General features: G+C 60.0%; 1 protein-coding gene across 1 annotated transcript in view; it reads left to right on the forward strand.

The window, feature by feature from the left end:
- Positions 1–14,232, forward strand: part of RASA3 (RAS p21 protein activator 3) — a 113,795-nt gene extending 99,563 nt beyond the window's left edge. Inside the window, exons 17-24 of the mRNA XM_059144535.1 lie at positions 394–471; positions 1,512–1,585; positions 2,502–2,608; positions 3,097–3,179; positions 6,319–6,527; positions 8,138–8,241; positions 12,164–12,347; positions 12,838–14,232. Coding sequence (XP_059000518.1) covers positions 394–471; positions 1,512–1,585; positions 2,502–2,608; positions 3,097–3,179; positions 6,319–6,527; positions 8,138–8,241; positions 12,164–12,347; positions 12,838–12,913 — 915 coding nt within the window. The 3' untranslated portion in view covers positions 12,914–14,232. The remainder of the gene's footprint in view (positions 1–393; positions 472–1,511; positions 1,586–2,501; positions 2,609–3,096; positions 3,180–6,318; positions 6,528–8,137; positions 8,242–12,163; positions 12,348–12,837) is intronic.
- The last annotated feature ends 15 nt before the right edge of the window (positions 14,233–14,247 follow it).

Here is a 14,247-nt window from a genome sequence, read left to right on the forward strand (position 1 = left end):
GGTGTCCCTGAGGGGTGCTCTGACGTCCACCTGTCAGGGCCCTCGCCAGCCCCCTGGTCCCAGGAGAGGCTCCCGTGCGGCAGCCTCATCGTGACCCATGTCAGCAACAGAGACCTGGAACCCAGATGTCAGCCTCCATGCTCGCTGAGGGACCCTGACCTGTTGTCAGCGTTCGGACCCTGGCTTCCGGGGTTGCGTCTGCGTGGCAGTGCCTGCTTTCGTGGCTTCCATGGGCAGTGCCCGGGCTGAGCCTGGGGCCATAGTCACACTGGCACCCCCACTCGCTGAGAGACTGCCACCAGAGCCGGTCATGATGCATGCCTCCAGGTTGTTCCCCATGGAGCATGTGCCCGAGACCCGCAGGCCTTTGCTCAGTGACCTGTCTCATTTTAGGCGAGTTTCAAGGAATCCTACATGGCTGCATTTTATGAATTCTTCAACGAGCAGAAATATGCTGATGCAGTAAAAAATGTGAGTGCGGATATCAGTTAACACGGACGGACTGCCTCCTGTCCTGACACGCTACAGTAGTTCCAGAAAATGGAGTTGAAATTCGCAGAACGTAGAGCCGGCCATTACCCACTGTTCAGAGTTCAGAGCACCATTCCCTGCGTAGTCCACAACCACCCCCCGTCCCCGAACTCTGCACCCCAAACCCCCCACGACCTCAGGACTCTCTGCACCCCAGACCCTGTGAACCCGTTGCACTTCCTCCTGTTCTGACCACCCCCTGTGGTCCCCAGACTCCCTACACCCTGGGGACGGTGGACCCCTTCCAGACTCTCCTCTTCAGAACCGTCACGAGTTTTCCCTCAGTGCTGGGCGCTGTACTTCTCTCAAAGACCGCCCTGTGTTTCTTATAAATCCCTTTCCTCACCCTTCTGGCCATCTACTCCTGGGGCCCCCACAGATGCCCGAGTCATGGAGCCAGGGCACCCGGAATCAGGGACATGGCTCATGGAGAGAATCTTTTCTGGATCCTAAAGCTTTGCTTTTTCTGTTGCGTTTAGAAACACTCACACCTACTGGCCTCTCGGGAATCATAAAAACCAGGATCCAGAAGGGGAGAAGGGAGAGGAGCTGGGGCGCACGAGGTTGAGGGAGGGAGTCCAGGCAGGTCGTGGCAGTCACACTGGGGGGGCATCCTGGGAGGAGAGCCCCGCTGCTTCTCCTTCCTGCAGAGATGCCTGCTTGGGTCACCTGTTGACGTGCCGGTGGGCCTCCCAGGGTCACCGGAAGCCTGGCAGCCAGGCAGAGCGGTGCCTGGGGATGCAGGGGGCCTCCTCGGCAGGTGGGGGGGGTCTGCATGGAGGCTGGGCTCAGGGTTGGGCGATTCCCTCCTGGCCACAGTAGGGACATGCTTAGGACCCCCTGACTCTTGCAGAAGGACCCAGATGTCTCTCTCTCCTGGCATCAGGAAGAGACGTAGCGTTCTGCTGTTTGTGTGTGAGAAGGAACATAGCCAAGCGTGCCGTCTCCCCCTTAATTGTCTGCTGTCTTTCCCACCTTAGTTTTTAGATCTGATCTCATCTTCTGGGAGAAGAGATCCCAAGAGCGTAGAGCAGCCCATCCTGCTTAAAGAAGGGTAAGGCCCGTGTCTGCTGCTAGGCCAGTGGGAGCGAGACACGGGGGCGGCACTCCTGGCCGTCTCTGCCATGAACTGGGGCATCTGTGCCCACGTGGCTGGTGACCTCCCAACACAAAGGCAGCCAGACCCTTCAGGGGCTGTCCTGGCCTGGGACATCCATGGCCTTGGCCCACATCTCTGATCCAGTAAGACTGCTCACGGGGCGAGTCTGAGACGTGGTGTTGTCTCGCCTGCGCTGTGCCTCTGCCCTGCGGGTTGTGCGAGTGGAGAAACACCTATCCATGGGAGAGAGGGGAATGAGAAGCTGACCCAGCCTTGCATGTGGGCTGGCTCACACCTGAGTTCAAGACCCTGTTCCACGCCACCAGGCCCCCCACTCCTGAAACATCTCCGGCTCCCATTACTCTGTTTTCTGGAGCACCTCTGGCCCGGGTCCACAGGCCTGCCCACCTTCATACAGGCGTCCCTTGTTGGTATTCCCAGTGTGGGAGATGGGGAGGGGGCAGCTGCTTTGTTGGAGGTCTGATGAACCTGCTGTCCTTGCCGACTTGTGACTTAAAGTTAAACTTTTCCGGGGTGCCCGGGTGGCTCAGTAGGTTAAGCCTCTGCCTCTGGCTCAGGTTGTGATCTCAGGGTCCTGGGATTGAGCCCCACATCAGACTCTCTGCTCAGCGGGGAGCCTGCTTCCCCACCGCACGCCCCTGCCTGCCTCTCTGCCTGCTTGTGACCTCTGTCCATCAGATAAATAAATAAAACCTTTTTTTAAAAAAAAGTTAAACTTTGCAAAAGTAGAGACCTTTGCCTTTTGGTGTTTTACCCTATCACTTGGAAATACAGTGAGATGTGGTGTGGGAAGCTGCTGGCTGTGTCCCAAGCCCCAACACTCACCCACAGACGTGCCCTGTTCACACAGGTTCATGATCAAGAGGGCACAGGGGCGAAAACGCTTTGGGATGAAGAATTTTAAGAAAAGATGGTTCCGCCTGACCAACCATGAGTTTACCTACCAGAGAAGCAAAGGTAACAAGAGAAACTGGGTTTTTACTGGAGTCCCATAGTTTATTCTGAGGGGCCAGAGCCTGGACTGGGGGGGCCCTGATGGGTTCGTGCCTGCTTTCCTGGATGAAACGAAGCGCGTAGAGTACGTGTCCTGGGGCGTGAGCAGTGTCTGGTCACAGGAGTGCGTGGGAGACATCCGCCTGCGAGGTGGCCTGGGTGGGGGTGGGGAACAGGTGGGCCTGTGCCCATGGGCTCCCGGCGTGGGAGTCGGGGTCCTGCGTGGGCCGTGTCCTCTGGGTCTGAGGGGGCATAGGTCTCGGCGACACGGCACTGGGAAGTAAAATGTGGGGACAGGGCTCCTCGAGAAGGCACGTGGCCGGAAGATCGGGGTTCCCGGGAGGCAGCACTAGGTCCTGCTGCGTGAGGCCCGCTGTTCTGCGGTGTCCCCCGCAACCCCTTAAGGCGGGGAGCCTCTCGCCTGCCTTGTCATGAACCCCTTTCTGTGGCAGGAGACCAGCCTCTGTGCAGCATTCCCATCGAGAACATTCTGGCCGTGGAGAGACTGGAGGAGGAGTCCTTCAAGATGAAGAACGTGAGTGCGGCTCCGCCTCGGGGCTCTTGGGGGTTTCTCCCTCCTGCGCTCGTTGCCCTGCCAGCACCCACTGCCGCTGCTCTCCTCCTGCAGCCCCATCGCCGGGGTCCTTGCAAGCTGGCCGGAGGCAAAGAACCTGCTGGAAAGTGCTTTCCTGGCAGCTCCAGAGGCCGGAGGGCCTGCTCTGGGACCGGAGGGTTTCTTTGAAACAAATTTTGATCTGGTTTGAACTTACAGGGAAGTGGCGAGAATACAGCAGGACCCTCGTGTCCCCGAACCCAGAATTGCATGTGGTTTGTCTTTGTCTGTTTGCTGAGCCACGTAAACACTCAAGTGTGTTCCCTGCAAACAAGGACGTTCTGGTGTGGAGGCAGACCCCCAGGTCCAGAGGCAGGACCCCAACACTGGTGCAGTGTCACCTCTGACCACTGCCTGTGTAGGGACTCTCCCAGCTGAGATCCTGGCCGTCTTTGTAGCTGCTGTGTGTCCCCAGCCACGCCCCACATGGTGCATTCTCCATCCTTTTCTGGACATGGAACATTCCTCAGCCTTTCTCGGTGTTCTTGAAGCACAGAGGCCAGGTGTTGTGGGTGTCCCTCAGCTTGGGTGGCAGGTTCAGGTGCCCTCTTCTGCCTGGAATCCCGTGGAGATGACTGCATCCCCTGGGTGTGTCTTCTCGGGACGGCTTATGGTGACCGTGGGACACACGCTGAGCTATGTCCACCTCTGGCTCCTGGCCTGCCTCGTCCGGTCAGTACTTCTGGGCTCTGCCATGGAAAGCTCCGTCCCACGGAGGTTCTTCTCTTGTCTGTCAGGGCCACATCTTCTTCAGGGCTGGCGTCCCTCGCCATCAAGTGGGTATAGGACATGACAGCGTTCTTGCCCGCATTGTCAAAACACCTGTCACCGGCACACACGGGCGAGCGCAGGTGGGGTTTCCAAGGGAGACACCAGTGACCTCACCAGGTCTGATTTGGGGCGAGGCTCGGATGGGGAGGCTTCCTGTGTGTCCCCACGGAGGGTCCTGCGGGGGAGCCCGCACATCAGGTCTGCTTACTGTTTGACGCTTTTCAGAAGCACAGACCTCCAGGGACCGTCTGTGCGGCGCAGGCAAAAGCACGTGCAGGCCTCCTTGTCCCCGCACACCTTGGAGCTTAGTCGGGGAGGAAGTGCCCTGCCCACTGCTGTGGCCGCCGTGGCTGCCATGGCCTGGGAGGGGGTTACAACTCCGGCTCAGTCTCCGGAGGCACAAATGGGCTCCCGGACGTGGAAGGAGCTCGCGCGTCTCCTGTGGGGCAGGAGCTCAGACCCACCCCTGCATCCGAAGGCCTGTGCGCGTGGTCCGTCTGCTGTGGCCCCAGGCCCAGCCCCCCTTCCCCGTGTCACTGGTCATTTGCTTCACTGGTTGTATCTTCCCGAGTGTTGCCAACCGCCCCCAACACCCCACGGGCTTCAGGGAGCTCAGATGTTGGAGCAGCCCTGTGTTTCCTAAGAACCTTCCTCAGACGCTGGGAACCATCCACAGTGGCCACCGCTCTAGGAGGACAGTCCTTGCACAGCGTCTCACCCCGCAGGCTCCCCTATATATGCCAGGTGTAGGGTTTAGAGGAAGGTCCCCGAGTCGGGTCGGCCTCACAGGAGCTGACAAGGGCTCTGTCTTCCACCTCCTGTGTCAGTCTGTCTCTGCACAGCTCAGCTGTCTAATACCCAGTAGGTGCGTATGCCACACTGTGTGGTGGGGGACACAGCAAGTTGGCTTCAGCTATGACGGGGCTGCTTCTGGCCCAGGGTCGCTGAGGAGTAAGACCGATGAGCTCACGTCTCTGTCTGGGTCAAAGATGAACATCGGTGGCCCCTGCTGGGTAGATGGGAAGGCTGCCCCTGGCTGGACGGCCCAGCTCACACAAAGCAGTTCCCACTCAGCCTGTACTGTCCCTTCACCTGGACTACTGGAGGGGGTTTCTGGGGCAGGCAGATGGCCCCATGGCAGACGGTGTTTTCCCCGGGCCCGAGGGATGTTCGCATGTTGTGCCTGCCCAGGAGGAATGCCATCTCCTGTGTGGAGGCTGTAGCGTGGGTTGTCTGTTCCCAGGCCTGGGATTCAGCCCTCTCTAGGATGGGGGCCTGGGGCACCCAGCCCTCCCTGGGCTCTGGGCCTGTGCACCTGCTATGCCCATTCCAGGACCTCCACTGCCCCAGGACTCCCACACCTCTCATCCCCGCTGCCCCACGACCTCTGTACCTATTGGTGCTTCTGGCTGGGACTCTTCATCTTCTGCTTTTCCCACTCAGCTTACCGATATTTTAATCATCTTTCTGACTTCAGCTGGGTCATTGACTTAAAGGGTTCTTGCCTGACTCTTCCTCCAACATACACAGACCTTACATTTTGTGTTGGTTCTTATCCTTCTTGCTGGCTGGAAGTTCATGGTGAGAGAAACTCTGTTTGGGCCACACTCTGTCCCCAGAACCTAGGGCAGTGCCTGGTATTCACGATGGTTGTTGAATGAACAACGAGAGAGAAGGCGGAGGCTGAGAAGCCTCTGAGCAGGTCACACTAACCTGGAAGGAGGAGGAAGAGCCTCCTGGTGAGATGAGGTGGGTGGGGATCTTCTGATGGACACAACAGCACATGCAAAGGTCCTGAGGTCAGTGTGGGATGAGGACAAGGGCACGATAAGCTCTGATGTACCTTGCACAGAAGACCGCCCCAGCTTAAAAAAAACAGGAGACTCGAAGAAACATTTGAGTCCTGACCACAGTGACCACAGGAGGGGATGAACAGTGCTACTCCTTTGCTTTTGGAATAGAGCTCCCTGAGACCCCAGCACACAGAGTGCCTTGGCCAGGCTGACCAGGGGTGACCCTGCTAAGTTGTGTTAGTCCCAAGTCCCCTAGGGGGAAGGAGATTGCTCTCTCAGTTTCAGGAACAGCAGAAAGGCTTTGTGTGCTCCACAACCCCCCAGGCCTGTCCACACCCTCCCTCTGCGGCCCCGGGGCCTGTCCACACCCTCCTTCTGTGGCCCCCGGGCCTGTCCGGTCCCTCCCAGGCCTGTCCACATCCACACTGAGGACCCTCGTGGCCCAGGCAGGACACCTTGCCCGGCGGCCTTTCTGACCCTGACTGCGGTCTCCCCAGATGTTTCAGGTGATCCAGCCGGAGCGAGCGCTGTATATCCAGGCCAACAACTGTGTGGAGGCCAAGGCCTGGATCGACATCCTCACCAAAGTCAGCCAGAGCAACCAGAAGCGCCTCGCCGTCTACCACCCGTCCGCCTACCTCAACGGCCACTGGCTGTGCTGTAGGGCCTCCTCGGACACGGCGCCGGGCTGCTCCCCCTGCACCGGGTAGGTCTGTGCCTCCCCCTCCCCCGAGGCCCTCCCAGCCAATGCAGGCAGAGAGGGGATCCCACAGGACCAGCCAAGGGGACGGAAATCAGCCCTGAGCTGACAGGAAGGGAGAGCAGAGTGTATTGGATGTGGATGATGGGGTGGGGGAGACGGGGACAGAGCATCCAAGAAACACAGAAGAGAAAACAGTGGGCGTCTCCTCGTTGCGTGGGGTCTGGGTTTTTCATGGGGATTGTGGTCTGGGGCATGTGTCCCCTTAGGTGTCCAGGAACTGGTCCGCACAAAGACAGGGTCCAGAAGTCCTTCGTAAATTACTCATTCCCTCGAGCTGGGGGTCTTGGCCTCAAGGTGTTTGGAGTGAGGGGTCTTAGCATTTCTGACAACCTGCCTGCTCACTCCTCTTTTCTGTTGTGCTGGACGACTCCAAAGACACCCTTGCCCGTTTGTCCGTTACAAGGACGACATAGGCTACGTGCATTTCAAGCATGTGTGGAGTGGGGCGTGGGTGCAGGCCTAGCAAGAACAGAAGCTGGAAAAGAAGCAAAAAATAAAAAACATTTTTTGTTCTTTTTTTTCTTGGGGTCCCTTCAGTCCTTGTCTCACATCCACCCCTTGTGGCCAAGCACAGTTGTCCGGTTTGTGCACTGTACAGAGAAGTTTGGCCAAGGGGCCGCACTGGGGCTTGGCGAGCTGCACACGCACAGCTGCGTCTCCTAGGCTGTGCTCGCAATTCTTGAGGTGCCCCCATGCCAGAAAGCCTGGGCTCACCCTTGCAAAGGCCCTGTAGACTGGCAGGGGCCGTGAGCCATCATGGGTGCTCTGTCTCCCAGGGGACCTAGTGGTCCTTCGGGGCGGACAGCAGTGGGGAGGGTGCTCCGTGCTGAGGAGGACTCCCAGGAGTGGGGGCTGTCGTGTTTCTTCCAGAAGAGCCCGGAGGCCTTCCACCATCCTGCTCACGCCCCTTTAGTGTCCACAGCTGCCATCTGACACCCTCTCCCGTCCCTTCCTGCCCCACCGTGAGCTGGGCCTCCTGGGGGTCATGAGAGAATCACTCTGCCCCTTCTGAAAGCAGGCCTGGATGTGTTGAGGTTGCCCCTGGGACCTGTGAGGACACTGACCAATGCCATCTGGTGCAGGGGTGAGAGATACCCCAAAGCTCATGGGGTGGGAGCAGAAGGTCCGGCTTCGTAGCTGAAAAGGCCGGTTCCACCCAGGAGAGCTGAGTATTATGTGCGGGGGCTGGGACCCTGCCACACCCTTGGGCCGGAGCCGCCGCAGGCTGCGGGAAGAGCCGGCACCTGGCCATCCTCACCCGGGGCGGCCCAGCAGGTCCCACGGCCCACGTGCGCCAGGGCAGCTCTTTCTGTTCCAGGTCCTTTCTTGTCACAGCAGAACGAGCGTGGCCTGTCGGCTGCTGTCTCAGCGGGTCCGTAGGCCTCCCATCCTCCGAGCCTGTGGACAGGCCACCCTCAGGGCTTGTGAGCTGGGCCCCGGCCCCGTCAGGGATAAGTTCGCTGCGTAAGATCACTCTGACCCAGTGGGCTTCCGAAAAAGGGAATGACTGACATCATCGTTCTCTCTGTTGTGGCGTGGCGGTGCTCGGGCAGCGGCCTCCCGGCAAACATCCAGCTGGACATCGATGGGGACCGCGAGACAGAGCGCATCTACTCCCTCTTCCACTCGTATATGAGCAAACTAGAGAAGATGCAAGGTAGGCCCGGCAGCCGGCGCGCCATCTCGGCAGGTGGCAGGTGGCCGCGGAGACGCCTGCCGGGGCCACGGGGGCACCTGGAGCTTCCCGTAGAGACCCCCGGCCCTCGGAGCCCCCATGGTCTGTGTGCGTTCCCACGCGTGGGCTGAAGGGGGAGCGCGTCCCGCAGGCCAGCAGATGTGGGGCATGGACTGTAGGAACAGATTCTCTGCATAATGTTACAGGGGAATTTAGCCACGACCTCTGAGCCACCAAGTTCTTGAGAAGATCTTGTGTTTAATAACCTCCCACAGCCCAGACCGCGGATTCGTTCTTCTGCCTGCCGGGGGGGGCGGAGGGGGCACCTGGGTGTGTGGACGCGTGTGCGCACGTGGGACCGTGTTCCCGGCCAGAAGCGGCCGGCGTGATGTGTGCCTCCGTTGGCCACCCTCTCCTTTGTGTTCTGCGGGCGGCAGGTGACGTGGGAGTGATGGGGTTGAGATTGAGGAGAGGCGGTCGGGACGCGGAGGAGGTCCGGAAGCCCCCCCCCTGAATGCGAAAGGAAGCTGAGTGGGCCTGGAATACACCGTCCTGTTCTTTCTCCTGATCTAACCCAGCAGGCTTGGGGTGGGCCTCAGCCCGGGCGGACTCCAGTCCTGCCCTGCAAGCATTCCGCCGTGAGCTGTCAGGAGCTCAGCCGCACCTGCCCTCGGGTCCCTTCCCGCAGCCTCGGGGGCCGCTTCTGGGTGCACACCCAGGCTCCAGGCCCATGCACTTGCCCACATGGTGCACATGCGCGAGCATATGCTCCTGTGCAGACCCGCACGCACCGTGCGCATGCGCACACCCACTCCGCCCCGGGGGGTCCTCCCCCAGCAAGTGTGCACACCTGGCACTTGGCTGGTTTCCTCGGGAGGCCGCATGGGAGTGGTCCTGGGGCTACAGCCGGCCTCAAGGTGGCAGCCCCTCCCCAGCGCACTGAGAGGAGTGACCAGAACAGAGGATGGTCAGGAGATTTAGGGTGAAGCCACCCTGTGAGGTCCAGATTCATGAAGGAGGCTGACTGAGCCTTGCGTGGTCAGCCACTTTCCAGCGGCCTCTCTCTACGCACGGTCTCCCTCTTGCTTCCAGCCTGGGGTCACCCCCCCCACCAGAGGCCCCCATGACTCTGTCTCTCAGAGCCACTCTCTTCCCCCTTCGTCTGGCTGATACCTGTTTGTCTTGTGAGTGTCCTTCTCTGGGGAGCTTTTTCTAACCCTGGGTGTATCTCTGTCGTTGCCATGATGACCATCTCTGATCTGTTCACGTTGGGTGGGCTTGACCCTTTGAGAGCAGAAGCAGGTCGTTTGCCTCAGTGCCTGACTTGGAGGAGGATCGAATACTGTGTTCTGGATGACAGATGCAGGGGCAGCGGACGGCAGAGGCGTAGATGAGGGGTGACGGATGGATGGTGGACGGAGAGATGGTCGTGGTGGTGGGGGACAGGGGATGACAGATGGACGGAGGGCGGACGAGTGAGCCTCCCTCCCAGGGTGGGAATCATCCGGGTGAGCGCCGGTTCTGTCATCAGGACTGGATCTTACAGGGCCCCTCACTTGGCCTCCGCAGTGCTGACTGTCTTCAGGCCTCTGCCTGGAGTCTCGGTGCTTCTCTGAGGCCGAGAGCTTGTCCTCGGAGCATCTGGTGGTCTTGATACTCCTGCAGCTGTGCTCTTGAGCGCCGAGACCACGGGGCTTGTTTCCCCCGAGGTTGATCCTTTCCTTTTGGCGCTTGGAGGCGGCTGTGCTCAGGCTGCGTGTGCGAGAGGGGAGACTGGGTCCCCTCCACTGCCCGCATGTGGCCTGGACTCACCTGGCCCACCCTGGCTCTTCCCCCGCCCCCGCCCCCTGAAGTCTGCTGACAGTGGAACCCGGGACTTGAGGCAGGGAAGGGTTAGCCTTGGTGCGGACGGGGGCCACGGGGCTGAGAGTAATGCAGGGGTGCCTTTCCAGGTGGCAGCAGGGTCCCCGCTCTGTGATGAGCCCTGGGATCACAACTTGCTTTCCGTCTGCAGAACAGGCACGAGTGCCCACTTATGAGGGCACTGGGAAGGTTAGAGGACTCCCACGGAGCACCAAGCCGTGTCTCCCACACAACCGTGGACCCACGGTCTGGCCTCGGGCCTCTTCCCCAGCCTGCGCCTCTCGGGTGCCTCCCAGCACTCACCCGCTCTGGCCACGCCCCTCCGCGTCCCACGTGGGAGGAGTCTGCGAGTCCCAGGCCTCAATCCAGAGACAGCTGTGGCCTCTGCCGTGAGACTACCGGGTAGCTCGCCATGTCCTCTTCCGTGACACGGGCTAACCGCCTGGGTTGGCCCGGGACCCAGCCACACAGCCCCCGTGAGGCAGGCTGCCCAGCTGCGTATCCGAGCCACCTCCCCGCACCTCCCCGTCCCCTGCTCGGGGTCCACAGGCCTCCGCAGGCCTCTGCATCTGTCCCTTCTCCGCCAGTGCCGTGCTCCACCGGCACCATGAGTCTTCGTGTCTGGTCGCTGTTGGCGAGGGTCACAGACATGTGCTTGTTCCGGGGTCATGCCTCTTGACCTGTCCGCACTGGCTGTGACAGCACAGCTCACTGGTCCTGCCAGGCCCCCGGGCAGGAGTCTCTCGGGGACACTGGTGCCCCCGCTTCCCAGAAGGGTTCATCGAGGCTCAGACACAAGTAACCTGCTCCGGGCCCAGTAGCTCCCATAAGTGGGGACTTTGGGGAGGGGTCCAGGCAGTCTGGCTCCCGAGACCCTGACCCTGCGTGTGATGTGGAGAGGGGGAGGCTGAACTCGGACCCGCTACGCACCAGGCTCCTCCCTCCTCCCTCCTCCTCTGTCTGTTCGTCCCCCACATCTATGTCGCTTGTCTTTCTTGCGTCAGATTCTCTGTTTCTGAATCTTTAACTGAATCTTCTTGGTCTTCCTTTGTGCAGACTTGTGAGTTTTTAGTCAGAATTCGAGTTCTCCTGGGTTGGAGATAAAGACAGGGGGTTGGACACTAGAACTTCTGTGGTAATGAAACAGCAGGGCAGGTGGGATGAGGGGCTCCCTAGGTCGGGCTCACCTCAGCCCAGTGCTACCCAAATGGCGTGTCTTCCCACACAGACCCCCCGCGACCCTGGAGTGGAGTGTAAAGCTCAGGGGTTTGAGGACAGGTCAGGAGGAGAGTCCAGCTCAGGGGTTTGGGGACAGGTCGGGGGAGGGTCCAGCTCAGGGGTTTGGGGACAGGTCAGGGGGAGGGTCCAGCTCAGGTGTTTGGGGACAGGTCAGGGGGAGGGTCCAGCTCAGGGGTTTGGGGACTAGTGGGTAGATCTGATCCCAGCCTAGGGGTTTGGGGAACAGACCAGGAGGCTCAGGCCCAGCTCCAGTGTCTGGGTGCTTCTCGTGGTTGCCGGAAGGCTACGGCATGGTCTTCAGCAGGAGTGAGGTGGTCCAGTGAGAAAGTCACGTGTCCAGCAGGTGGGGTGACAGTGGTCCTAGGAAGCTGCTCGTGCAGCCCAGCCAAGAGGTAACACCCTTGAGGACAGTGTCCTCATGTCCCTGCCACAGGGGGTGCACGTAAACGCCAGGTCAGTGACGCCCTGGCCCCTCTTTCTAAGATGGGGCTTCCCTTGAGGTCATCTCTCCAGACTGACCCTGGGTGACCCCGCAGGCCCTTGAGCCCACCGGCCCTATGTCCAGGAAGCGACATCTGCCAGCTCTGGTCTGGTGAGCAGTAGGTATGGACAGATGCAGGTGCGCAGGAGACAAACTGGTCAGACGGGGCATCAGACCCTGGCTTCTCCGGCGCTCGGCTTCAGTCCAGCTCTCGGGAATGGCTTCTGCTTCTTCGTGCATTTGCGTGGGAGCGGTCAGCCCTTCCCCGAGGTGGCTGGCCGTGCACGCTGCCCTGACCTCCGGCCCCTCTCAACGCCGCAGAGGCCTGTGGCAGCAGATCCGTGTACGACGGGCCCGAGCAGGAGGAGTACTCGACGTTCATCATCGACGACCCCCAGGAGACCTACAAGACACTGAAGCAGGTCATTGCTGGTGTCGGGGCCCTGGAGCAGGAACACGCCCAGTACAGGAGGGACAAGTTCAAGAAGACCAAGTATGGGAGCCAGTGAGTATGGCGTCTGGGTTGTAGGGGAGCCCTTGGCAAAGGTAACGGGGAAGGGACTGCTAGGAGCTTCCTGGGGCAGAGCCCTACCCTAAAGCCGCCCGCACACACCCGTGAGGCTTGGGCAGCCGCCCATCTCCTCAGAGCAGCCTTCCTGTACTCTCCAGCTGTCGGGCAGTGCGCCGTGGGCAGCAGCTCCCTAACTTCCCGCCTCCCGGTCCCTCCTTCCTCCAGAACCACCTCCTGACCCATTGCTTCCAAAATTAGGCTTCAATGGGCCAGAAGCTCCACACCCTTTGCCTCTCTCTAGGCCACAAGTACGCTTCTGTAGGTGACTTCTGCCTAAGTCTTTTCCCTGTGTTTGTATTTTTCACATTTATTCCGATGAACATGTATCACGTTTAAAGACGGAACAAAGATACGAAAACGTGCAGAGGGCACTGGCGCTCGGGAGCTCGGCCTCACTTGCTCTGCTCCCATTTCCCCTTTGCAGGGAGCACCCCATTGGAGACAAGAGCTTCCAGAGCTATATCAGGCAGCAGTCGGAGACCTCCACGCATTCCATTTGAAGCCGAACGTCCTGTCCCAGGACGGGGCCCTGGGCTGTGGGCGGAAAGCCACAGTCTTCGGGCTTGAGGGAACAGAGAAAGGACAATAGAGCATGGGGCCTTCACTTCGCAGCTCACCTGTGACCAGCGCCGGGCTCACTGGTCAGCTGAGACCCTCCCAGAGCTCATCTGTGGTTGCTGGGGCTCCGTCGTCACACTGGTGGCAAGCGACCTGGGCTGGCTCTTCTGGAAGGAGGGACCGGGACCGCCATGCCCGCTGCAGAACTCATGCTTCCTGTCCTGGACCCTTGGGCCTCTGCTGGGTTCTGTGCGGCCTGTGCGGTGGAGCCCCCAGCTCTCTCCTCCCACACGCCCTGCGGGACCAGCACACTGAGCGCTTCATGTCTTGTTGCCTGCCGGCGGCCCCGGCCCCGGCCCTCTGCTTCCAGCCCTGCCGTTATTCCTGCTGAAGGTCAGTTTCGCTTCCTCGTGCGTCACCACACGAAGGCCCCCGTGTGCGAATGCCTTGACGACTCGGAGGTACAGGGCCCTTCTGCCGAGAGTGCCGGGGCTTCCCGTCTCTCCTGCAGACGCTGGCGTCCCGCCGCTGCCAACACTGCCAGAGCGGGCAACGCGCCGTACAGAGTGTCCGGCCTGCGCCTTCAAGCAGAATCATCGTTTGCTGTTGGTGGGACTGAGAGCAGGGTCCGCCTCAGCTACCCCTTCTGGGAGTTTGGGGAAGGTTTTTAAAATAGAAATGTGCATTATTTTCAAGCTGTTTTTCTTAATGTTTTTAGAGGACCGTTTCTAACGAGCTGTTTGATGAAGTACCTCAGAGCATCTAGGCCTGTCGCAAAGGGCAGGCACAGGGGCACGAGCCGCTTCTCTGGGAAGCTGGTGGACGGCCCTCCAGAGCGCCCCAGGGGCTGCAGCGTCCTGAGCTGTGCAGATCCCCAGCCCCTGGGAGCAGGGCTTTGCTGTCTCTGTGAGGCCCCTAGAAGCTGCCAGGCAGTGGGGGTGCTTTTCTGTGGGGCTGGAGGGGGCCGACGTGGGGCAGCCGGCCTTTGAATGTTGGAGAACACTGTTCAGATGCTCGGACCTTGTGCCTGTCTCCGCTTTTATTTGCAAATACTGTCCAGACTCTGACCCATGGCGGATAGGACTTGTCACAAAAATAGCGGAGGAAGATGTTGCAGAAAATACCCTTAGGGATGCACAGCTAGCAGGCCGCACCGGACTACCGTTTTTAACTCGGATTTGTAACTTGAGGTCTCTGTTTATAAGATACTAATGATCTGCAATGTATTTTACTGGCCAATTAAAACAGACGTTTTATTCTTTCTGAGGACGGTTTG

Source organism: Mustela lutreola, chromosome 13 (assembly GCF_030435805.1).
Source record: "Mustela lutreola isolate mMusLut2 chromosome 13, mMusLut2.pri, whole genome shotgun sequence".
NCBI lineage: Eukaryota > Metazoa > Chordata > Mammalia > Carnivora > Mustelidae > Mustela > Mustela lutreola.